The 26,431-nt window shown below is 37.9% G+C and overlaps 1 protein-coding gene across 2 annotated transcripts in view; it reads left to right on the forward strand.

Moving 5' to 3' along the window:
• Positions 1-22,323, forward strand: part of PLCB1 (phospholipase C beta 1) — a 709,896-nt gene extending 687,573 nt beyond the window's left edge. The window contains exon 32 of one of the 2 annotated variants that reach the window (XM_040447660.1): positions 19,021-22,323. In XM_040447660.1, coding sequence (XP_040303594.1) covers positions 19,021-19,248 — 228 coding nt within the window. In that variant the 3' untranslated portion in view covers positions 19,249-22,323. The remainder of the gene's footprint in view (positions 1-19,020) is intronic. The other variant, XM_040447662.1, reaches the window with a different exon arrangement.
• Positions 22,324-26,431: the final 4,108 nt, after the last annotated feature.

A 26,431-nucleotide genomic window follows, 5' to 3' on the forward strand; every position in this document is an offset into this window, starting at 1 on the left:
TTTAAAAAATATTTTTTAAATTTTTTTAATGTTTATTTATTTGAGAGAGAGAGAGAGCGCGCACAAGCAGAGAAGGGGCAGTGAGAGGAAGACACAGAATCTGAAGCAGGCTCCAGGCTGTGAGCTGTCAGCATAGAGCCCAACATGAGGCTCAAACTCATAGACCGCAAGATCATGACCTAAGCTGAAGTCAGGCGCTCAACCGACTGAGCCACCCAGGCTCCCCAAGGAATCATATTTTATAATTGATTTGCAATAATACTTAATTGAAATCACCCACTGCTGTCTCTATAAAAGTAACTTCACAAGTACACTCTAAGCTCTATATACGCTTTTCAATCCAGTGATAACAATAGAAGAAAAGGGCTATTTTTTTTCAATCCTGCATTTTCCTTGTAGAAGGGAAATAGATGAAGAGTGATGGAAAGTAATAATACCCTTGGGTTTCATAGCACTAGCTCTTTCTCTCTTATAAAACATTCAAGATTTATTGTTAGGATTATTCTCTAAAGCTACTTTAAATCCAGAATCATCGAATGAGCCCCCAAGCAACCTTAAGAGGCCATCTTTGTGGTATAAAAATTGGCTAATAAAGATGAATTATAAATAGGAAAAGCACTTATAATATCTACGTGTATATTCAGCATTCCCCTAACCTTAAACTGTGAAACTTAAATTATATATAAGAATGTATTGGTTAACATAACACTAGCTACTGTAACAAGCAGTACCAAAAGGTCATTTGCTTCATACGATAGAATTTTATTTCTTTTTCATGTAATGAAGTCCGGTGTGAGTGTTTCTGGTTGGTGCATAGCCTGCTTCCACATGCTAATTCAGAGAACCAGGTTCTTTTCATAATGTGACTCCACCAACCCCCTGGGTCTTGCTGGGAAAAGGGAAGGAAACAGTAGAGATACCTCATATGTCTCTAAAAAGTCCTGCCTTGACCTCTCCTAGACAAGAACTGGTCAAATGGCCACCCCTGAGGGCAAAGATAGTGAGAAGGGCTTGTAAACATTGTTCCTGTCTAGGTAGCTGCCATGTAGACACAGCAGACACCATGGGAGTGTGAATGTAAATTTAGGGGATAACTAGTCATTTTCTGCAATGTAGATCAAGACAATGGAGTTCAAATCTGCTATGTCTAGAATGACTCTAAATTGACTGCCACTCTTATAAGACCCCAAAGATAAAGTCAGTAGAGTAACCACTTTGTGTTCCAAATCACCTCTGCGGACCTCTCAAAAAAAAGGATCCATCAGCAGAAGGATCTAGACTAGACCACTTAAAAAAGACATTTCTATAAAAACACCTTGAAATTAGGTTTATCCCATTTCTGATTTTAAACCCTACAGGTTTAGCACTGTCACATCACCACACAATGATAACTGAGGAAATGGGAGAATAGAGGGACATGCCAAATTATTTAGCGAGTGCCTTCCAGAGTAGCTACTTGGCTCAAAAGCTAAGTGAAGTGTCATCTTCCCAGTGATTGTTGCCTTATCAAAGATTCAGGACACCAGTACAATGCAGTTATGTCTCCATTCATTCAGCAAAGAGGATGGAAGTTAATCCCTGGGTAGGGAGGCCTCAGCAGACTATTAGATCAAGTCCAAATACAAACCCATGGAATACATTACCCAGGTATTTCAGAGGTTGTAAATGGACCTGCACAGTGTTTTTATTTTTTTAGATTTAATTATCTTTTTTTAGTAATCTCTACACCCAATGTGGGGCTTGCACCCATGACTCCAAGATCAAGAGTCACCTGTCCCTCCGACTGAGCCAGCCAGGCATTCCAGACATGCACAGTGTTTTTAAAATTTCTAGCATAGGTGCCAATACTGAAAAACCATAAGATTTAACATGAAAATCCAGATTGCTAGCTTCTTTTGAAAAATCAGATGTAGCAACCTCAAGCATATATATGGCAGCAATCTAGTTAGTAGATCACCACAATTCCTGCCCAGCCCCAGCCACTCATTTACCTTTTTCCCTGGCCTGTGTCAGTTTGTTCTCTGAGAAATTCCAATATGGGCTCCAACTTCACCTTGGATGGAGAATTCAGGATTAACAGACTTCTCAAAAATCCTGAGGCCAGGACAACAAATGTCTAGTTTATTCTCAGATCAAGTTGGAAATGGGCAACCTAAAACCACAATGATTTAAGCAGAAGACAGAAGTATTATATTTAGAAGGAGTGGGTATATAATTAGGAAATACTTGCTCCCTAAGAATCAAAATCAATTATCCTGATAAAACCCTAGCACAGCTAACCACTCTTGAAATATACATTTATAAAAAGAAAAAGAAAAACCAAAACTAATTTTAGGTGATCAGGAGAAGGGCGTTCTCCAGGGACACTGCTGAGTTCATTCCAGGACATTTGACACAGCCCGTCTCTTGTTTTTTTAAATGCATAGGCTTTAAGTCAGGAGAGAGCGTTTTTTAGCTAAGGCTCAAGTTGGATAATTCCAAATGCTTTGTAAGTCTTAAAAGGAGTTAAGAGAAGAAAGGTGCATGCAGATGAGGACACTCTGATCCCTGGCAGACCCATGCAGGGGCAGGACCCTCCATGAGAATAAAGTGTCAGTGACTAACTGGGATGTCTCAAAGGATTCCAGCCCAAGACTTCCCACAGAGGATGTTTTGCTGGAAGTCTCCCTTATCTGAGATGGTTGTATGCACCACCTGCACCACAGACATTTGTTTCTAATGTGACTCACTATAGAGATTGAATTCATAATGTAAATTCAATTCTCCCCTGCTGGTGGCATTCCACTTGATTGAAAAGAAATACACACTTCATCTAAAAATAATTAGCCTTTGAACGACCGTTTACTTCAATTGACTTGAGGCTTTTTATTGATTCTTTTAGGGTTTATGTGGCTGAGAGAATAAGATTCTTCTAGTGTGGTCTTTCTTACCTCTCACCAATGGGTGAGCATTTAAGTATGAAATACAATTCCAGATGGCCACAGGTATTCGTACCTCACTACTAACTTCTACCAAATCTAATTCACAGATTTGTGTTGTTTCTTGGGGCCCATAGGTATTTGAATTTGGAGATTCTGAAATTAACGAACATGTATTAAACTGGTGAATACATGAAAAGTCCTAAGAACAGTGCCTGCCACATAATAACCACTCAGTAACCTACAGTTAAATCACTACTATTTTTATTGTTCTTTCATTGCAGTTTACTAGCAATATTTACTACATTGGTTCTACCCCAAGAGATTTTCTTTTTTTCTTGTAAACCAGAGTGTTTTTCTTCTTCCAGTTTTTCATTTGCTTATTCCTTCCTGTAGTATCTGACTCTACAGAAATAATCTGGTTAAATTAGACTGTGCTAAATGGCAAACAGGAAAACAGCCGGCTGACCAAATAACAGATCCTAAGCTGAAGAATTACATAGTAGGGAGTGAAAAGCCAATGTCTTCTAAGCATGACAGATGCAAATAGAAAAACCCACTGAAGGCTTAGAAATAGACCAGGCTAATTGGTCTATTGCTCTACTGGTCTATTGGTCAGCTGGGTGACAATCCTTATTGTTTCCATGAGCCTGTATCCTGTTACTAAGAGGGCAGCATATGAGTAACACCCTATGCCATAAAACACCTCCTCAGCATCACTTTTCAGTAAGAGACACTTTCCAATTATTTTGTGGAAGCAACTCTGAAATCCTAGACATGCAAGGAAAATACATTGGAGTTATCTGTGATTCTTCTTTCAACATACAGCCATTAGATTACTGAGATCATCACAAATGCTCTTTTTACAGAGTGTGGAGGGGGGTTTGGAATGGGGGCATAGTGCCCTGTATTAGGTGGCAAGAATTGGTGTTCATATCTTGATTATACACTAAACCACTTAAGTGATAGGCTTTAGTTTCCTTATTTAAGGAATGATGGTTAATAGTGCACTAAATGTGTATTCACTAAAGGTTATGAAATAAGTCTCTTAGCTTCCTTGTTCCAGAGCACAAGTGTTCAGAGATCTAAATCATAATTTGGTATTTTAAGTACAGTGGTAACTTTCAGTGTGACAAGGTGTCACTGAATTATGATTATACATTTTAATAAAATCAAATTTCTTTCTTCATTCATAATCATTTTTATTCCCAGCTATGATAGCCCCTCCTGCTGAGTCTTCCTAAAGAAAGCACCTACATAAAATAGAAAACTCTTAGGCCTTAATAGTAGGCACCTTAAGGGGAGAATACTCCAGTGCAGACACAAAATTTCAAGGCCTAGAACACAACATTCACTGGGATGAAGTGGCTTGCCAAGTATCAAAATTATTGCCTCCTATTATAGTATAATTTGCTTTTAGATGCTGAATGGTAGTGATATGTATACAAAGCAGCAAGGATCAGGCTCTGGGACATGACAAACAATTCATTCCATGTGAAGGCCACAGAGTTTTATGCACATTTTTTGAAAGAAATTATGGAGGTCATGGGGGGAAAACTACAAAAATATTGCATTAAAACACAAAACTTCAATTATATTTATTTAGTTCATGAATCTTCAGGTTAAACCAATCTGGGCTGGGTATAGCTGATCTTATCTGGGCTTGTTCATACATCTGTGGTTAGTTATGGATCAGACAGGTGACGTTACTGATCTCAGCTGGACTTAACATATCTGGATAGCAGCCACCTGCTATTTGATCTTGGACAATTCAGGCTGTGTGACTTGGATGACTGGAGTGACTCAGTTATTTCCACGTGCCTTGTTCTCTATGAGACTGGACCAGGCATGTTCCCATGACCATAGCAGAGTAACGGGAATGAAAGCTGAAATGCACAAGTGCTTTTTCAAGCCTCTACTTGGGCCATGTCTGTTAACATTTTATTGGCCAAATAACTCACATGACCACCTCATATTCAAAAGGCAGAGAGCTAGCCTCTACCACTTTAGTACGAGGAACTTAAAGTCAGAAGGCAAAGGCTATGGATATAGAGATGAAGCATTGAAGCCGTTAATCCAGTTTAATGCAGAGTAGAATCGACTAGGTTCTGAAACTCATTTTACTATTACCACGCTAAATTCTTGAGAAGCCCACTTAAATTCTTTTAGCCACAGGTTTATAGTGAGTAAAAGGAAAAGGTTTGACTATATAATTTCTAAAATCCCTTTCCAGTACTACTAACTTTTGGAGAAGTTGACTATATGTCCCTTTCAAAGGTTTCTACAGCAATTGCTAGACACTTGTACGATGATCACAAAAGAAATTCTGTAATACATCTTAAGAATCAAAGGAGGTATAAATTATAGGTTAAGCTAGGATACTGAAGCACTTCAAGAGATGTATATTGGGAAAAAGACAGTGAATAAAGAATGGGGATGTAGCTAGGAAAAAAAAGTCACAGGAATCCGATCATGTTCTTTGCTGTATTAAGAGAGAATTTCCTCTTTGGGCAATTTCATGGAGTATATGGGTGTATAGAGGAGTTAACACATAAGATCTATGTCAGAATGTATTTGGCTTTTGACTTGAAATAAAATTTAAAATTCAAATAAATGCATGTTAGGAACTATGCTTGATAAATCACATAATCTCTAACTTCTATCTTTCCTCTTCTATTGATTCAATATTTGAATCTACTTAGCATTTAGTATTTGGATCCACTGCCTACCTATCCTGGATCCCTCATCTTTCATCTCTGCAAGCTTAACAACCTTCATTCTACCTTCACCCAACAGCCTCCAACAAACACCTTCAATCCAAACCTGAACATTAGCAAACTCCAGAGGTCTGGAAAGATGAGATTTACAAAGAGAATTCTATTATATAAATCGAACCCTGAAGTAATGTTGAGGGTGAGACACAGAAAAGGAGGACTTTTTTGGGATTCCTTTGTCTAAAGTGGTGCTATTCAGAAAATGGTTCTTAGACAAGCAACATGAACATCGCCTGGGAGCTTGTTAGAAATGCAGAACCTCGGGGTGCCTGGGTGGCTCAGTCATTTAATTGTCTGTCTCTTGATTTCAGCTCAGGTCATGATCTCATGGTTCATGAGTTTGAGCCCCCATCAGGCTCTGTGCCTACAGCTCAGAACCTGGAGCCTGCTTTGGATTCTGTGTCTCCCTCTCTCTCTGCCCCTCTCCCGCTTGTGCTTTATCTCTATCTCTCTCAAAAATAAATAAACATTAAAAAAATTTTAAAAATGCAGAATCTCAGGACCCACCCCAGATCTACCAAATCAGAATCTGCATTTTAACAAAGCCACCAGGTACTTTATATCTATGTTAACTTTTGAGAAGCACTGATGTAAAGTTTTCCTATCCTGTCACTTTTAACACGCAGCCATCTTTTAAAGAAGTGCTCTCAACCGCAGACTGTGAGGTCCCCTTGATAGTAATCTGTAGTTAATTATAGAGGAGATAAATTGGAAATGATTTAATTATTATGTATTAGAGCAGATTCAAAGATATGTTCTTGTACTTTATACTATTAAAAAGAGCAAGGAAGAAGGAAGTTACAGCTAGAGAACTCCATCTCCCTAGTAAATGTTGTCTATTATATGTATCCTAAAGAGAAGGTTGAAAGATTCTGCCCAATTTCAAGGATGTTGGCAAATCCTACAGGGCCCAACCTAAAAACTTTTTTTAAGTTTATTTATTATATATATATATATATATATAGAGAGAGAGAGAGAGAGAGAGCGCACACATGAGCAGGGGAAGAGCAGAGAGAGAGGGAGAGAGAGAATCCCAAGCAGGCTCAGTGCTGTCAGTGCAGAGCTTGGCTCAGGGCTTGAACTCAAAAACCCTTGAGAACATAACCTGGGCAGAAAACAAGAGTCAGATGAGTAACTGACTGAGTCACCCAGACACCCCAAGGCCCAACTTTTTAAGTCTCACCTCCCCTATAAAGTATTCCCCATATCACTTCAAGGCTAAAAAACAATCTTCATTTTCAACATCCATAGTATATTTTGTCTTAGCACCCATTCAGCCCAACTTGTTATTTTCACCATACACATCACTTGTCACCCTGGAAAGATTCTAAATTTTTCGTTCTTCACAGTGCCAAACACAGGACCTTGCACCCATCAGAGTGTTCAAAACATTGTTTGTTGATAAATGCTTCAAAGTCAACAACAGCCCAGAACATAATCTAAATGAGAGATCCAACACATTCCATAATTGTGCTGTGTTGACCTAATAATGACTCAAATGATATAGCTAGAAACAGCAAAAACCACTTCGACAGAATTCCATATGTTCTCAGCTGCAAGTTAATGTTTTTTGTCTCTCTTTAGAAATAAAGTTATACATAATTAATAAGCAAGCACAATATGCTAATTACTTTAGCAATGTAATGTCATTTAAATCTTTCAACAACAACCTGTGGAAACTGACATTATAATCCCTATTTTACATATAAGGAGATTTCAATTCCAAGAGAGTAAACAAGCAGCTCACGGTCATATTTGGAAAATGCAAGCACCTTTCATGAACAGAGAATCTTGTCTATCCCTTCATGAATTATCCAATTGGATAAATCGATGGCAACAGTTTAATTTGTAATGTCTTCCTAGCCCTTTGTAATGGGCTCTATTGCTAGTTGGTATTTGTTCAAAAGATGAAAGTCAATATCATTTTCAAGTAAATATAATTATTTATGGAAAATCTGCCAAAACTATAAGGATGCGACATAATCCAAGACTTGATTAAAAGTGTCAGGAATACCCATTGTAAATTAACTGTATTCCTCCACATTGGCATGAAGTGCCCAATTTATTTCTGTTTGGTTAAGCAAATGCTGCATTTGCCTTGAGTGGTTTGTAACTTTGAACTTTGAATTCATGTTCCGTGAGAATTGCTTACCTATAGGAATCACTACTGCCTTGCATGTGGCAAATCCAAACAGTCTGAATCTGTTGTTGAGCTTCTGCTGGAACTGTATGGGTTTTATCAATTTTTAAGTTTATTCTTTGATTTATTGGAACTGGATACCCATCTATAAGGGTACTATCAATCTGGAAGCTGCAGTCACTCATGGTACTGGTTTGGGTTCCTGATTCTTCATGGTTGAAGTTTTTCCTTCAATGGGCCCCATGAATCACTAGCTTCTTCACCTTGTCCCTATGATTATAGATTGAATTCTCCTAGTCTGCATATCCAGCGTGGAAACAAGTGGTTTTCTGCAGGAATTATAGTTTCAGCACTTCAATACCCCAAATGCTTAGGCCTTCTTTCCCATTCTCTTAGAACATTAAAACCCCAGTTTCTTAAGATGGAGAATTTTCTCTACCACTCATGGGCCTTTTGGCTTTGTGTTCCTTTGTTATTCCTGTGACTTAAGGACTTATTTTTCTCATATTAAAATTCTGTTATCAATTTAAATTAAATGTATGTGTTCTAGGGGCGCCTAGGTGGCTTAGTCTGTTTGGCGACTAACTCTTGATTTCAGCCCAGGTCATGATCTCACAGTTCATGGGTTCAAGCCCCATGTCTGGTTCTGTGCTGACAGTGTGGAACCTGCTTGGGATTCTCCTTCTCTTCCTCTCTACTTCTCTTCTCTGCCCCTGCTCATTCTCTCTCTTTCTCTCTCTCTCACTCTCAAAATAAACTTTAAATATAAAATAAAATTAAAATAAAATATTTATAAAAATTGTATGTGTTCTACTTGATTCAGCATTTCCCTGTTTGGAGTAGAAGACGGAATCTCCATTCAGACATTTTGACTCAAATTCTCATTGCAATTTATCAAAATTTAGAGGAAAACAAATAAACCAACACAATCTGTAATGGCTGGGATATGTAATGTGGTTCCATTTTCCCACATGAGATTTTCCAACAATCCCCTCGTAACCTGACTGACCTACCTCTGTAATTTTTATATGATCCTGTTATGTCTGTTCTTGGTTAAAGTAAAACTTCAACGGATTATTCTAAAAATAAGAGGAGTCTTGGGGCGCCTGGGTGGCTCAGTCGGTTAAGCGTCTGACTTCAGCTCAGGTCATGATCTCGTGGCCCGTGAGTTCGAGCCCTACATCAGGCTCTGTGCTGATAGCTCAAAGTCTGGAGCCTGCTTCAGATTCGGTGTCTCCCTTTCTGACCCTCCCCCGTTCATGCTCTGTCTCTGTCTCAAAAATAAATAAACATTAAAAAAAAAAGGGTCTGCAAGGTGGCTCGAGCTGATTTTGAAACCACCCATTCTATATGTGTATTTTAAAGCTTTACCTGCTGTTTTCAGTAATCTCCCAGCTGATTGATGATGTTGAGGTTAAAATACCTGTGTTAATTCTTCATAAAATTCTCCTGGCCACTCTATCCCATGCTCAGGGGTTTTGCATTTTCCTGTTTATTTGGGATTTTTTTTAAAAAAAATATTTGTTCTTATTTTGGAATGCTATTTTCATGCTAAAAGTGAATAATCACATTACCATGAAAATGAGAAATAGAAAAAGTAAAAATACTCAGTCCCAATACAGCTTATATTTTAGCATTTTCTTTCAAAGTAATTCTGTATTCTTAGAAAATATTCTCATAGTTGTAGCCATAGTACATCTAAAATCATATGTTGACCTACTTCATTTATCACAGTCACATAATTATTTTCCCCCATTTTCACAGCCATTTATTGTTTTACATTTATTGGCTGCATTACATTTCTTTAAGCAGAAGCCTATGTTTTCTATTACAGAAACTCTGTTGTATTGTTTTAACTGGATTTTTTTGCTTGTTTGTTTGTGAGTTTTATTATTTTCCCTAATCCTTAGCAGTAAATTTTAAAATATTTTGAGCAAGATGATTTCAGTACCATATTACCACATGCATTTCCCAAAGGCCAGAGATATTTTTAAAAGGGTTACAAGACTAGGAGGAATTACATTTTTAAAAGTACAGCAGATGCTGGGCCACCTGGGTGGCTCAGTCGGTTAAGCATCTGACTTCAGCTCAGGTCGTGATCTCATGATTCAGGAGTTCAAGCCCTGCGTTGGGCTCTGTGGTGACACCTAGGAGCCTGAAGTCTGCTTTGGATTCTGTCTCCCAGTCTCTCTGTCTCTATCTCTCTGTCTCTCTCTCTCTCTCTCTCTCTTTCTCTCAAAAATAAATAAAAACATTAAAAATACAACAGATACTTCCGGAGAAAGAAAAAAAAGCAAAATAATCTAAAATGGCTAATGAGAAAACCAATGGGAACAAATGGCTTTATGTATATATCAAAAGTAACACAACTATATAAGAATATAATTATTTCAAGTGAATTTTTACAGAGTAATATAATTGTGCATTCTTGGTGGGGTTTATTCTATGAAAAAAGAACCTCAAAAATGTCTTAAGCTTCATATGGTTATTGTACGGTTAGGGCGTAATATTGAAACTACTTCCATATATTAGAAAATGTAAAGCAAATAGTTATATTGTTATCAAAAAACAAAATATACAAAATTAATTACAGAATAAAAAACATATACCAATATAAAATCAAAGAATTAAGAAAAAAATTCTATAATGTTATATTAAATTTGAAATATCAACACGTACTAACGATTTTTCAAAAATACACATCCTATTGTCTCCTGAGAGCCTAAATACAATGATAGTCTGGTAGCAGTGAGCACTTTTAGCACCCAAGCTTGGTTATTAATGCTTCTCCAATAAAGGCACCTTGGAAAAGTAGCTGATTCCAGGTCTGAGGCAGAGAAAGGACAAGAGGTGCCTGAGTTACCTTATTTTACCTAGAAAAGCAAGCAAGTGCTCAGAAACTGATGACACCATGTCAAAAGGACCCAGGAGCGTGCCCTTCAAGGGCTTCTGCTGGCATTATATAGGACAATTTGAGCTCAAAAAAGACTAATGGCTGTAACTTATTTAAACAAAAGGAATAAATGGAAATAAATATGTGTTGTCTGTAGTTATTCTCAGAGAAAGAGAGACAAGAAAAAGAAGACTCATTTGCTATTTTTTGAAATTACTGTTGCCCCAACTCCTTACTCAGAGTATTTGTGAATCAAAGGAAAAGAATTAAATGTTTACTCTGCCATTTTAGGAGGAACTCTGGTTCCTCTCCACATGATGAGGGAAAGCTCTTCCTTACAGAAGAATACTAGTTAAATTTAAAAAAAATAGAAAAATGAATTTACTCCTAATAAAATAGGCAAGAATCATCAATTTCATGAAAAGGTGCTAAAGAAACTTTATATAGATCCAGAGTTTTTCCTACAGAATAATTGCCAATAGCCACAGGAAAACATGTCTTAACAAAGTTGAGGTCTGGTATTTACTACTTTTAGCCAAGTGATCAAATTTAGCATTGCTGATAGTGCAACCACACAATAATACCACTCACTGATACATTACAATATGAGATATAAAAGAATACCTATTGGCTATTCTTGTTCAAGCAAATGTTTAATCCCCATCTAATCAAACTTACAGGCTTAACTTCTAGTTTACAGGAAAGGCAGTTTTCCAGGACCAACTTAAACGACACCACAAGGAAATAATCAGACACATTCAACATGTGGGCATTCTATAAGAAAATTGAACAGGACTCTTCCAAAACTCCAAGTCATAATAAAACTTCAAACAATAAATAATTCAAGTGGAAGAAATGAAAAAGACAAAGACATTACAGTTGAATGCAATATAAGAACTTGGAAATTCTGGTCCAAAAAAAAGCTGGAAATTTTGGGAGATGTAATACTGGGAAAATTTGAACATGAATGGATGTTAGGTAACATTAAGGAATTATTATCAGTTTCCTTGACATGATTAAGATATCGCCATAATGTAGAAAAATGTCTTTATTTTTAGGAGATGTGTGGTATACTATCTATGAGTCAAGTGTTGTGATATCTGAAAATTATTTTCAAATGTTTCACCAAAAAAAAGAGTGATAGGCAATAATAATACATATGTGGCAAAATATTAAGATTATTAGGGTTGTTTCTAGGGCTTTTGTTCTCATTGCTGTCATTGTGTTTTGTTTTTTTGGGTTTTTTTTTTGTTTGTGGGATATTGATGATGGTTTTTGTTTTTACTTCTACAAACAATGCTGCAATAAGCTTGGTGGTGCTTCCCTCTTATATGTTGATGTGCTCTCTTCTCTGGGCCAGATTCCCTTCCCAAATGTGGAGTTGCTGGGTGAAAAGCTATGTACATTTTCTTTTTTGTAAATATTATAGACATCAGATTATTGCCTAATGTTTGAAAAAGTCCATTTCTCACCAGATGTTATTACTCCTTTGAAAAAACTGTTTTTCTACCAATATATCCCTTTAAAAAAATGTGCTATTGAATGTCCCTTTTTGTCAATGAGAGTGAACATTTTCTCAACTGTCTATATTTGCACTTCTTCTATGAATTGCTTGAGGTTTGCCCATTTTTTTCACCAAAAAAAATTATTTTGATTTAGATACATACAGTGACCTTTGAACATGAGTTTGAATAGGTACACTTATACATGGATTTTTTTTCAATACAGTATAGTACTATAAATAAATGTGTTTTCTCTTCCTTATGATTTTCTTAATTTTTCTGAATTTTTTCTCTAGCTTACTTAAAGTATATACATATATATACATATATATACATATATATGCATATATACATATACATATAACAATACAAAATAAGTGTTAATATAATATACATATAACATACAAAATATGTGTTAATCGACTGTTTATGTTATTGGTAAGGCTTCTAGTCAACAGTAGGCTATTAACAAATTTGTGGGGAGTCAAAAATTAGACTTGGATTTTTGGCTATAAGGGTTGGCACCCTGGATCCCCACATTGTTTAAGGATCAACCATATACCTAATAAATTTTTTCTTTGTAGCTTACCGTTTTTCTACCTTGCTTGAGAAGGTCTCTTTACCCTATGACTATGCAATTACTCACCTAGATTTTTTCCTAAGATTTTTGTTTGCTTCCTGTTTTATGTTAAGATCTTTAATATACTTCTTTGGGCAAAATGACTTTAGTTGGACTTGAGGTCAAACTGAAAAATCTCCTTAAATATCTGTGCTTTTTCTGTAGCTTTTTTTTTTTTAAGTTTTAGCAGTTCTTTTGTCTTTTTATCCTACAGTAGTTTATTATACTCTGGTTTCAATTTGTTTCCTTAGAAAATTGGCTATGATTATATCTCTTTACTAATTCAGTAACCTGTCTTATTTTATATCTATACCATATTTACATTATACTGAGTTCCCTACACTCCCATTTGTAAACTAACCTTCATAAGTAACTTTACTTTCTTCTTGGTCTTCCTCTTTAAATTTATGAATCTAAAACCTTGCATAACTAGATCAAATCTCTACCTTATTTTCTAAGGCAATTGAAAAAATGTCAGAGGCAGAATAGCATCCCAAGTGCAAAACTCTTGGACAATATACTCAGGCAGAGATAAAAACATTTGAACTTGACTGTGTTGTCTTTTCCTGCTTAACTATCCAGAGTAAACAGAAGCTATGAGTAAGCAACATCTTCTGAAAATCAAGTTAACTGAGAAATTTAGAGATTGAGTCTGGCTAGTCAAATTGGAGAACTCAGCCTAAAATGAAACAAATTCTGGCAATGATTTTTATTTATTTATTTATTCATTTTAATGTTTATTTATTTTGAGGGAGAGAAAGACAGAGTGCAAGTAAGGGACGGGCAGAGAGAGAGAGAGAGGAGAGAGAGAGCAGGAGACACAGAATCCGAAGCAGGCTCCAGGCTCTGAGCTGTCAGCACAGAGCCCCATATGGGGCTCGAACTCACCCACCATGAGTCATTACCTGAGCTGAAGTCAGACGCTTAACTGACTGAGCCACCCAGGCATCCCAAGCTCTTATTTATTAATAACTGGGTGCAATGTAATAATTTGCCTTAAAAAGAGAGATTAAATTTCACTATATTCTTCCCTCTCTTTTGCCCATTTCCTAAAAATAGGTCTTATCAAGCAAGCTCATGTTTGCTAATGTTATAGAAAAGCTCCAAAGCATATTCTTCAACTTTAGATTTTTCAGGAAGATCTATCAATCCTATGGTGATTTTCCCTCAAAAATCTGTTTTAAGATTACAGCAATGAAAAGATGGGGCCAGCTGAATTAAATTATGAGTGCTTTGTGATATCAGGCAATATATGACACTCCTTTGAATTTCTCTACTAGATCAGGTAGTTATTGCCACAATACTGCTGCCTACCAAAAAACTAAAAAAACACAAAACTGAGCGGCATACCGCAATAAGCACTTACTAAGCTCATGAGTCTACGAACTGTAGGTGATTCTTATGGTCTGAGTCAGGCTCAGCTGATCTCAGTAGCCTTGCTCAAGCCTGTGTTTAGCTGGTGGGTCAGCTAGGGACTGGTTGGTTTATGACAGCTTCACTTTCATGTCATAGCTGAAGTGATAGGGATATAATTGGATCCTGTGTCTCCTATAGCAGGCTAGCCTGAGCTTCTTCACATAATGGCTCAGTAAACTTCCCACAGTGAGAGCAGAAGCACATGAAGCCTTTTGAGGTCTAGGCTCAGAACTGCATGCTGGCACATTCTACTGGACAAAGCAAATCACAAGGCTTCCCTAATTTCAGGGGAATGAAAAATACACTCTACTCTTTGATGGGAGATACTGCCAAGGCCATGAGTATAAGGAGAGGGGAGGGATTGCTATCATTTGTGAAATTAATCTACCATTCCCATAAAACTTGCAGCTTGAGTTACAGAAAGTAGACATTCAATAGCCTTGAGGATATGAAGTAGAAGGGAATTAGATTGGATGGCACTGAACTCCAGAAGAAGGATCTTCAAGACCAAGCCCTGGTGTTCAGTAAAGGACCATCTGAAGCTCAGGATGGCGGGGAGGCAAAATTAGGAAGGATCCAAATGCAAAATCCATCGTCAGACCCAATCTCTTGAGTTTTCTGGTCTAAACCAGATTTAAATCTGCTAGGACAGAATTTAGAAACCCTTCACAAGCCCAATAGAACTCATGAGTGTGGTTCAATTTGACTGCCAACAATAAAAAATCAGGACATCTTTCATGAAAATTGCAAACATTGGCTAAAGCTAAGTTTCTGGCACCCCTTTAGACAGAGCATGCCTCCCTTCACTCCTACTTATTTTCATGATTTGACTGCCCCCTCCACCCCCGCCCAAACATCTGAATTTGCAACCCTTAGGCTAGAATAATTCTAGACTCCTGATGGATAGGATTTTTTGGGAACAGAGCCAGACTTTACCCTTCATATTTTCTTACAATGAACAAGTATTCCATTTATGAGAATAAAAAATAAATAAAAGGAAAGCTCTAACTTGAAATTTAATAATAAATGAAATTTTGTAATTAATTTGTTAATAACTGATTATAACAATACAATCTACCACTAACCCATGAAAGAAGAAAAGTCCACTAAAATTATAACTTAGCCACAATTGGGTCAATAATTAAAAATTATTTTGAATAATGATAGTAATAATAATAATTATTATTGTGATTTATAATAAGGAATTTATATTAATCTTCTTCCCAGTTCCTAGCACAGGGTTCCTAAACTCTTGAAAATTTCTTGACATTTCCTAAATAATGGGCAACAAGATGTCTTTTATTATGTTAATGAGATGACTTTTCAAAAGCCCCTTGGAAAGATGGGGGCTGATTGTGGGGCAGAGGAGGGGGAGCAATTGTGGGATTAAAGGATTGGACCTTACAGTGCCAACCCCTAACCTACAGGGAGGCAGGAGGTTGAATCAATGGCCAATGGCTAATCATCATCATGCCTATGTAATGAAGCCTCCATGAAAACCCAAAACGATGGGGTTTGAAGACCTTCTGAGTTGGTAAACATGTCGAGGGAGATGCAGGAAGAGTGGGTGCTCAGAGAGCATGGAAGCTCCACACCCCTTTCCACATACTTTGCCCCATGCGTCTCTTCCACCTGGCTGTTCCCGAGTTACACCCTTTTATAATAAACCAGTAACCTAGTAAGTAAAATGTTTGAGTTCTGTGAGCCACTCCAGCAAATTAATCGAACCCAATGAGGAGATTGTTAGAGCTGCCAATCTGTATCCAGTTGGTCAGAATCACAGGTGACAACCTGGACTTGCAATTGATATGAAATGAGATGAGGGTCAGGGACAGTCTTCTAGGACTGAGCTCTTACCTTGTGGGATCTGATGCTATCTCCAGGTAGATATCAGAGTTGAGTTAAATTATAGGACACAGACAGTGTCCTAGGGAATTGCTTTGTGGAATGGGGGGGTGGGGGGGAAGGCTCACACACTGGAATTGGGTGCAGAATCATAATTATTAAGATTATATTATTTTTAAAAATCATATTATTAAAAAATATTCAAAAGTGTTAGTTTAAGCCTTTGACATTGTCTCACATATCACATTTTCTTTTTTACATATAAATTTAAAAAGAAACATCACTCTCAAGCACTATGGGGTCTTGTCCACCAGTGACCTCAGAGAAATTGACTCTGGTTATGTAAAATGTATCTAAAGCTGAAGGCCCCCTACACTAACCTAAAGAAAAACAAATCTACTATTTCCTAAACACAGGGCCCCTTGCTTTTCTTCCTTTCCCTATATTCCTTAGAAACAAAACTTTAACAGCATGCATTCCTGAATTCAACTTGAGACAAATTGATGGTGAGACCTGGATGGTAGTTAATGGAAACTGCCCAACACCAGGCTGAGATTTCACTCTTGTAAAAGCCCCACACCCTTCCAAATTGTTGAGACACCTGGGCAAGCATTGGCCATTGTCATCTTGTCTGCGATGCTCCAATGGCTCGCCTGTTCCCAACAGTGAGGGTTCAGCTGTATGTGAAGGTGCCTTTGCTCTATTGTAGCAATGTCAATCTCAGAGCCCCATGGGTGCCCTTCTCATAGCTTGTTTCCTCCTTGGCTTATTAGAATTCATATGCCAGCATGACATATTCATAAATACCCTACATTTTATATTTGGGAGGAATACTTGACTTTCAGTACTCAGGCCAAGCCATTTTTATCAGGCACTTTTTGATGTGGAAAAAAAAAAAAAAAGGTCATTCAAACAGATCCACAGTCCATTATCTGAGACTCTTGGGATCATGGTTTTTTTTGGAATTCATAATCTTTCTGATTTTAGAAAGTGTAATATAATGCATATATTGTGAACATAATACTCCAGAGGGGTGCTTGGTCATCCTCATAATCACACAAATTAATATGTCTACAGTACCATGCATGGATATTCACATTCCGTGAAATATATAAAGATTATAAATAGGCTTATTTCAATTAATGTCTATGTGTTTGCCACATATTTACAATAAAGTTCTGGACTTCAGAACTTTGAGGGTTTTAGAATTGCAGATAAGGGATTATGAACCCACATTATAGAACAAAGTCTTGGCAGAATTTCTCTAGCATAGAAGCAAGAGCAAAAGGAGTTAAACTAAAGAGGGTGTTGTCACGCTGCTGACACTGTCCAGAATGTGGGTAAAGAAGGGGGGGTCACAGCACCGAGGGCCAGACGCCCTGAGCACTGTCTTGACCCTGGGTGGGCCAGGGCTCAGGACAGGCACCAGAGACAGCATGAAGCCACAGATGAAGCCACAGATGGAGGACATACGGCCAGGATCATAACAAAAAGTAAGTGGGGAGCTCCAAGGTGAGCCAGGCCAGGAAGACAACCAAGGTGTCCAAGGTAGACCAGCCTCATTGGTATCACTTGGGATCCACTGAGAAGTGCAGGATCTTGAACCCCACCCAGATCTCCTGAATCAGAAGTAAAGTCAGGAGCCCAGGTGATCTGTGTGCACCTTAAAAGTTTGAGAAGTGGAAAAAGCAATTCCTTAAAGGTTTTAAGGACATGTCTTAAGAAAATCTGTCTCAAGGCTACTAAGAGGAGAAAAAGCATGCTGTCTCACAGACTGTTTCTAAAACTCTACTCCCTGCTTACCATTCAATAAGGAAAGAAAATTTCATGTAAAATTCTGGGTTTCGATAGGGCTCAACACAGCAGAGCTTTTTAGCAGGCAGTACCCACCGCCAGCCCCACCCTTCACCCCATCTACAGAGGCACCCAGCTTTCATTTGTTTTATGATTATGGCTTCCATTTGTGTCTGCATTTGAGGAAAGGGTTCTGTGCCTTTTAAAAGTCTGGGCAATCTCCAGAGCATTAAAGAGATAAATTAAAAGACAGTTTATTAGGTAGCTAAAACAATTTACAAGGCAAATAAAATTAGAATGAAAAAAAGGGAATCAAAATAAAGAGGTGATAAAAGAAGTCAAAACAGAAGTTAGAGTTGGTTACATAAGTATGTTCACTTTGTAAAAATGCGTGGATCTGCCCTCTAGAAGTACCCAGCTGTGGCTTCCCAACCTCTGAGTGAGGCCACACTTCACGAAGCCCACACATATCTCCCCTGTCCTCTCCAGTCAGCCTCTGCCCTCTCCCCAGCCTGATGCATGGTTGACCTTGGCACTCCCAGCTATCAGAGGCTTCCAGCCTTTACATTTAAGAACTTCAGATCATTGCATATTACTTCTGCAAACTTTTTCAAAAGATTCACCTCTGTGGTGCTCCTGGGTGGCTCAGTCTATTCGGTGTCCAACTTCGGCTCAGGTCATGATCTCACAGTCCATGAGTTTGAGCTGTGCTGACAGCTTAGAGCCTGGAGCCTACTTCTGATTCTGTGTCTCCCTCTCTCTCTGCCCTTCTCCCACTCACACCCTGTCTCTCTTTTTTTCTCAGAAATAAATAAACAAAAAAATTAAAAAGAGAAAGATTCACTACTGTGTATGTGTATGTGGGTATGGAATTTATTTATAATGTTGCAGGTCTTTAGCCCTGTTCCTCCACACAGAATCCAAAACTTGATTTTCAGCTATGGACAAGCGATGTGTCCAACTACACTCTGTTTTACGTCTCTATAGATAACCAAGTGGATGGTATTTACATTAATTCATTTCTCCCCCATCTTTGTACATCTCTTTCAAAGAGGTCCTACGTGGTGGTTATAGAAAACTAAATGACGTAAAATCCTCTCCTCTCTTGATGTCTCCCAGCTGCAGATGGATCTGGAGCAAGAGTACCAAGACAAGTTCAAAAGACTGCCCCTGGAGATCTTGGAGTTCGTGCAGGAAGCCATGAAAGGGAAGATCAGTGAAGACAGCAATCACAGTTCTGCCCCTCCCTCCCTGGCCTCAGACCCTGGAAAACTGAACCACAGGCCTCCTTCCAGTGAGGAGCTAGAAGGGGACAACCCAGGAAAAGAGTTTGATACTCCTCTGTGATTGTTCCTGCCAGGCCTTCAAAACATGCATGGCCACTTCATCGGACTCTCTCTTACTACAAAGATCACTGCCCAGGAGCATCTTCCTGAGAAGCATCCCTTAGCCTAAAATCCACACCAAAGGGGGAGTTCTAGACAGATCCATACAGACATCCTCATGCCCAGGCTCTATGCGTTATATGGACACTACCGCAGGTCTACTTATGGAGAGTGCATGTATGTGGGGCTTTTGTTTTCTTTCCAATAGTAAATTCAAAGCAGGCAACTTCCAGGCTCCCTGGGACATTTAATGAAGGACAGTGTCTTTTCTGAAGAAAATCAAGCTCATGTTTTTATTTGAAGCTCTGGTGTAAAGTATTTCAAAGTAATAGAAATAGTTTGAGAAATGCATAGCACTATTTAACACTATTGACAGTCAACTTAGAGCATTTGTTTTCCTAACTGCCCCTCAACTACCATATCTTCAAGGTAACATGCATATTAAACTGTTCCATCCTTTGCTTTGCAAGCACTGGTGGCTTGCAGTTTGCTAATTTATTTATCGTAGAGGCATCAGTGTATTTGTTGCTGACGTGGCTTTATTAGATACCATAGTGATTCAAATAAGTTGGTTTTCTTTCTTGAGAAAAAGTCACTTGATTGTATCCTCACCCAGTGAATCTATCCCAAGACTTAGTAATATGGCTCCTACATTTGGTTACTTGGGCAAACTGACCACACACTTCCAGACAGTGTGCTTTCTGAGTTGACCATTTACACTGAAAAAGTCTGGATAGTCATTGGTTGTTGGCCTGAAATTATTACATAACTACAAAGAGTCTGTCTGGTTGAATAAAAATAGTTGAGCTGATATATGTTGAGCAGAGATTCAATCAGACTGAACAGGTTCCAGTGGTTATTTTGCTGTCTCACATTTTATATGGTTCATTTATTTTTACTATAGAGATAAATATTGAATATTTATGTAGAGAATACACAAACCCACATATAAATGATATATATTATCTCCATGTATATATGTACACACTCAGCCATGTAAGTGCATACACACACACACACACACACATACACAAGTATGGCTGTGTGTTTTTTAATTGGCAATGACCCAAGTCTCTTCTATAAGACTTAAAACCAAATTCAGGGATAAATACCTAGAGAAGAAAATGGTCAAACATCTGTATTATGTCGCTATTAAATTATATTGAAATTCTAAGAAACAATTGATGGAACCATTGATACGAGTGGAGGTAGATTTAGAACTTAGAATATGAATTTGATATATATTTTACAGGATCAAAAACTGGATTTTAAGTATCAGATTTTAAGCTTGTTTTAATAGAATATACAAAATGTATAGGGCAGCAATATGGAAATTTATTAGTATCTTTCATAATTTTTAAGTCTGACAGATTTCAATTTTATTCTAACATAAAAAATCTTTCATTATATATCTACTATGTACATTTAACTCACTTAACTATGTCTTTTGTTAAGTTTCTATGTTGGGTGGCATAAGAAAAACAAATTATATTGTGGGAAAACTGATCAAAAGTATTATTGAAAGAACTTAAGTAAGAGAGTAATTATATAGAAGAAAATATAATCTAGAGAGTAACACAAAGAACATTGAAGTTAAAGCCCTGAAGAAAGATGCTCACAGCTTTATTTTACTTTAAAATAAACCTGTCTGATTGTAGCTTAGCGAAACATTCTAAAATGCAAAAACCAGTTGTGTCCTGAAAATTGTGTTTCAAGAATTTAATATTTTTATGCAAATTATTTTATTTAACTTTAAGCAATAACTAGGGATCACAATTAAGTTTTAATCAAAACGAAGGCTTAGTTCAAACATTAGGCAAGAGTGTTTGATTAAAAAAAAAACACATCTAGCAAGACACAGGGGAAAAAATCCCATCCTCTTTGGAGATGATTATATTTTGATGTGAAAGATTTGGGGTATTAATTAGACACTTAATAAAACTTATCTTCCACTGAAAGAGAATTCTTTTGTAAAGCATTCTACTTTTGCACTTTGAAAGAAAGGCATTAATCGTAAGGAAGCAAGAAAGGGCACAATTGAATGCTGCGTTTTTATAAACAAAATTACAGACTGTCTAACATTGCAGAAGAGTGAACTAATAATAGCATTCATAACCAAACACAATGATGATTATTACAGAACCTTGTATCACAGTTTAGGCCAGAGACAGACAAAAGTGGAAAAAAACTTGACTTAACACAAACTGTTCTGGTAGTTGGATTTCATGATCTTAGTGACTCGATAGTCATTTTGCAATACATTTGTATTTGGCCATTTACTGTAATCACATTTTTATATCTGTACAATGACAGTTTTTGCAGTTGTGGGGTAGTGTGTAACACTGTCCATCTTGCATCATCGAAACTACTACAGCGATACTATCATTTAACAATATTAATATTACTTGAAATAGAGTAAGATAAAGAAAAAGGGTCTATATGATGTGCAGTTTTGTGCCTTTATGTATTTGCCTTGTTCTGTGTTGAATGTGTGAAATTCTGTACTGTGGTCTTTCCTATAATAGAGAGAGCTGTGTAGTAAATTAGACTGTGCCCCTCTGGTACCTTTACACTACTGAGAATAGCGTGGTTTTGGCCGTGAAAACCAATTTTCAAAATTCTAATGACATGCTGTGTGGTTTTGGTTTTCAGCGTTTCATTTGAACATTTCAACATCGCCATACATTAATGAATACTCCTGTAATTGATAAGCAGTCGTTAAATCCTTCTGAAAGAAAGGGCCATTGCTTGCATTACTTTGAATTTAATGTTGCGCTTGTGCACTGTATAAATATTGTTTGTGACAGATTGGACATTGTGACTTTTGCCTTTTCAGAAGACAATAAAATATAGGACAAAGTATTTGAAACTCTTAAAGTGTACATATTTTGGTTCTTCTATCTCCAATTATTTAAAATGCATAATTCACATTTTTGTAATAATTCTATGCAATTTTGTGGCATGATGTTTCTTCCACTTGTAATTTTATGTGCTTTCATCACAAATCCAAAGGAAACAATAAAAATTTCTTAACACATCCCAGCTGTTATTTCTTGGTGTCAGGGCCAACCTTTTTTTTTTTTTTCTTTGACAGGCAAGATGGTGTGAGTGGGCTTAGTATCAGTCATTAGAAACATAAGGCCCACCCTGACACAGCCCTTCTGTGGCCGCACAAGAAACCAGGATGCTGCAGTGCCTGTGCCAGAGGGCACAGTTGTCATTACTGTATCACTCCACCACCCCATCCAGGAGTGGCATTCACCTGCCCATGAATTTCATTCTAGAGATCCTCTCTCCCTTCCTTCACCAAAGCTAAAGAAAGCAAAAGTTAAGGTTTCTTGACAAATAGTGGAGATGAACTGACAGAGTACTTGGTGTAAGTTTTCTTATGAAACATAAATAGGGTTTGCCACATTGATTTTTTTTTTAAAGGAATATACATGTGTGTTACAAGAATGTCCCATAGGCACACCTTATGCAATATATCCATTACCTACTGCTATGTTACACATTAGTCCAAAACCTGGTGGCTAAAAATGATCAGTATCTCTTGTCTCTCACAGTTTTGTAGGTCCAGAATTCAGACAGGGCAGAGCAGAGATGATATGTCTCTACTCCACAGTACTCAGGGCCTCGATGGGTAGATTAGAAGACTAGGGGCTGGGGCACCTGGGTGGCTCAGTCAGGTAAGAAGCTGACCATTGATTTCGGCTCAAGTCACGATTTCATGGTTTGGGAGTTCCAGCCAGCATCCGGCTCTGCACTCATAGTGCAGAGCCTGCTTTTGATCCTCTGTCTCCCTCTCTCTGTCCCTCCCCCGCTCATGCTTGATCTCTCTCAAAAATAAATAAACATTAAAAAAGAGGAAGAAAGAAAGAAAGAAAGAAAGAAAGAAAGAAAGAAAGAGGAGGGGAGGAAGGGAGGAGAGAGGAAGGAAAGAAGGGAGAAAGGAAGAAGACTGGGAGCTGGAATCCTCTGAAGACTAATGTATTCACATGGCTGGTAGTTGATGGTATGAGGGACTAGCCAGGCCTCTGGGCTGGAACACCCACATGTGTCCTCCCACTTTATGGTGGCTGAATTCCAAAGGTGAGCCTCCTGAGAGACAACTAGGCAGGAGCTGTGTCCGAATTTGTATGACCAAGCCTCATAGTTACATGCTATCACTTATGTGGGACCCCGTTCATTGGAGCTGTCACAAGCCCCTGCCCAAAAGCAAGAGGAGGGAACAAACATAGATCCCATCTCACCGTGGCAGTAGCATGGATCACACTGAAGAATATGAAGTGTTGATAAATACATAGGCATGGCCTTACTTGAAAAATACAATCTTCCACATACAGTGTGTACCCAGCCAAATTTGTAGTTACACTTAAACCTGTTCCACCACCTTTGTTTTCTACATCAGTGAACAAAATCAATATCAACTCAGTCACCCAAACCAAAATGTTGGCATCATCTCTGACAGCTGTCTCATCCCCCTTCCAGTGAATCACCAAATCAGGTGAATTGTGACCCTGTGACAGCCCTCAGATTCATTCACTTTCTGGCCTCCCTCCTAGTAGCCAAGTTCAGGCCACCACCCCCTACCACCTGCCAAGGCTTTCCTAAATGGCCTCCTTGCCACTAGTCCCAAATTGTGTAACTATTTCCCCATACTATAGCTAGACTGGTCATACAAAAGAAAAAATGAGATTAAAAGCCTTTATTGACCCCAACTGTCCTCAGGCTATGGACTAAACCCCTTGATAAATGTTCAAGATCTTACATGATTTGGTTTCTACTTGACTCTCTAACTTTATCTCTTAGTACTCTTCACCCGCACCACATTCCAGCCTTATGGGCCATGTCGTTTCTTGGGCTTTTTGAATACCATTCCTTCAACTACTTAGACCCTTTTTTTCTGTTTCTCTTTCCCTTGAACCCTTCCCCAACACACACACACACACACACACACACACACACTCAGGTTCTTCTTCCTTTCCCTGACTAACTCCTATTCATCTTTGGATTTATAGCATAAATGCTACTTCCTCTAGAAAGCCTTCTTTCATTCACCCAAGTTTTTCAGGCCTCATCATCTGTGCTTTCATTGTATCTTGCATCAATTACCTATCACTACCTAATGAAACTTAGTGCCTTAATCATTTTCTATTCTTTGTGAGTCTAGGGGAAGGTGGATGTTTCTGCTGATCTAGGCTGGGCTGGCCTGATCTCAGTTGGGATCATGTGTACATCTGCAGTCAGCTATGACTGGGCTGGTGGCTGATCCTACCTGGACTCTTTCACATGTCTGAGGCTGTGGCTAGAGTAACTAGGGTGACATGGTTCTGCTCTTATGATTTCTTACCCTCAAGCAGGCTAGCAATAGCTTTCTCACATGTCAGAAGCAGGATCTAGAGAATAAGCAAAACTGTTCAGGCTTCATGAAGTCTAAACTCAGAACTGGCACGCTGTTACCTCTACTACATTCTATCGGTAAAAGTAAGTCATAAGACCAGTCCTAATAAAGAATAGAAAGACGCTACAATATTATAGGGAAAAGGATATGGACACAAGGTGGTCATGAATGGTGTCCACTAATGCAATCAAGCCACCAAACACTTTGTACTTTATTTTACATATAAAGTACATGTCAACTCTGATTTAATGACCTTCTTACTTAAATACATACTCCACCAATACTTTTGAGGCCAATTGTTATGAGTTTATGTTGAAAAAATTTGTTTGCTCGCCTACCTATTACTGCTATTACTTGCTCATCTAGCTATTAGTTCTAGGATAGAAAACAGTAAACCATTAATATATACATAATACGTGTCATTAACTCAAAGCTATAGTCTTGTCTAAGCACCTCACGGGTCTGCAACTCTGTAATAGTGAAACCACAGAACCCACATTCTTTGCCTTTGACTTATGGGACCAACCCCAAGACACAAAACAGCAAATGAGTGATTAAAGTAGGTCAATCACCAAATATGTTCTGGGACACGGGTAGAGAAAGCTAGGCTTACCTTACATTCCAGGGATAACAACAGTTTATTTTTCCCACAAGAGAGAATTCAGGAGCCATTCTTTCCCCCTGGAATCCACACACAGTGCAGTTGTTTCTTGGAATATTCTCCATATATATATTTTAATAACACTTTTATTGAGCTATAATTCACATACCATAAAGTTCATCATTTTACAGTACACATTTCAGTTATTTTTAATAGTCAAAAGCTACTCATCAGTCGGCCAGGGTGCCTGGGCAGCTCAGTCAGTTAAAGCATCTGACTATTTTTTTCAGCTCAGGTCATGATCTTATGGTTCATTTTGGGCTCTGCACTGACAGCATGGAGTCTGCTTGGGATTCTCTCTCTCTCTCTCTCTCTGTCTCTCTCTGTCTCTCTCTGCCCTTCCTCCACTTGTGTGCTCTCTCGCTCTCTCTCTCTCTCAAAATAAATAAATAAAATTTAAAAAAAGTTTCTCATCAATCACCACTCTCTAATTCCAGAACATTTTTGTCTTCCCAAACAGAAACCCCATATTCATCAGCAATCAGCAGTCACTCTCCATTCCCCTGTCTCCCTCCCTTGCGCCTGGAAACCATAAATTTATTTTCTGTCTCTGTAGATTTGTCTCCTCTGGACATTTTATATGATTAGATTTATACAATATATGGCCTTCCTTTGCTTAACGTGAAATTTTCAAGGTCTCTCCATGTTGTAGCATATACCTGAACTTCATTCCTTTTAATGGTTGAGTAATAGGCCAGTGTGTACATATTTTATTTATTCATTCACCACTTGATGAACATTTGGGTTGTTTCCACTTTGTTGTGATTACGAGTAGTACTGCTATAAATGCTCATGTACCAGTTTTTCTTGGAAATATGTTTTCGGTTCTCTTGGGTACATACCTAGAGGTGGAATTGTTTGTTCACATAGTATCTCCACATTTAACTTTTCAAGGAACTGCCAAAAAGTTTTCCAAAGTGGCTGCACCTGCTTTACGTTCCCAGCAAAGTCTGAAATTTCCAATTTCTCACGTTCTTGCCAACATGTTTTTTTTTAAATCATTTTGTGAGTAAAACGTAGTATGCCACTGTGGTTTTGATTTGCATTTCCCTAATAATTAATGATGTTGTGTATCTTGACCAC

Source organism: Herpailurus yagouaroundi, unplaced genomic scaffold, assembly GCF_014898765.1.
Source record: "Herpailurus yagouaroundi ecotype Mexico unplaced genomic scaffold, PumYag 196, whole genome shotgun sequence".
In the NCBI taxonomy this organism is placed as follows: domain Eukaryota; kingdom Metazoa; phylum Chordata; class Mammalia; order Carnivora; family Felidae; genus Herpailurus; species Herpailurus yagouaroundi.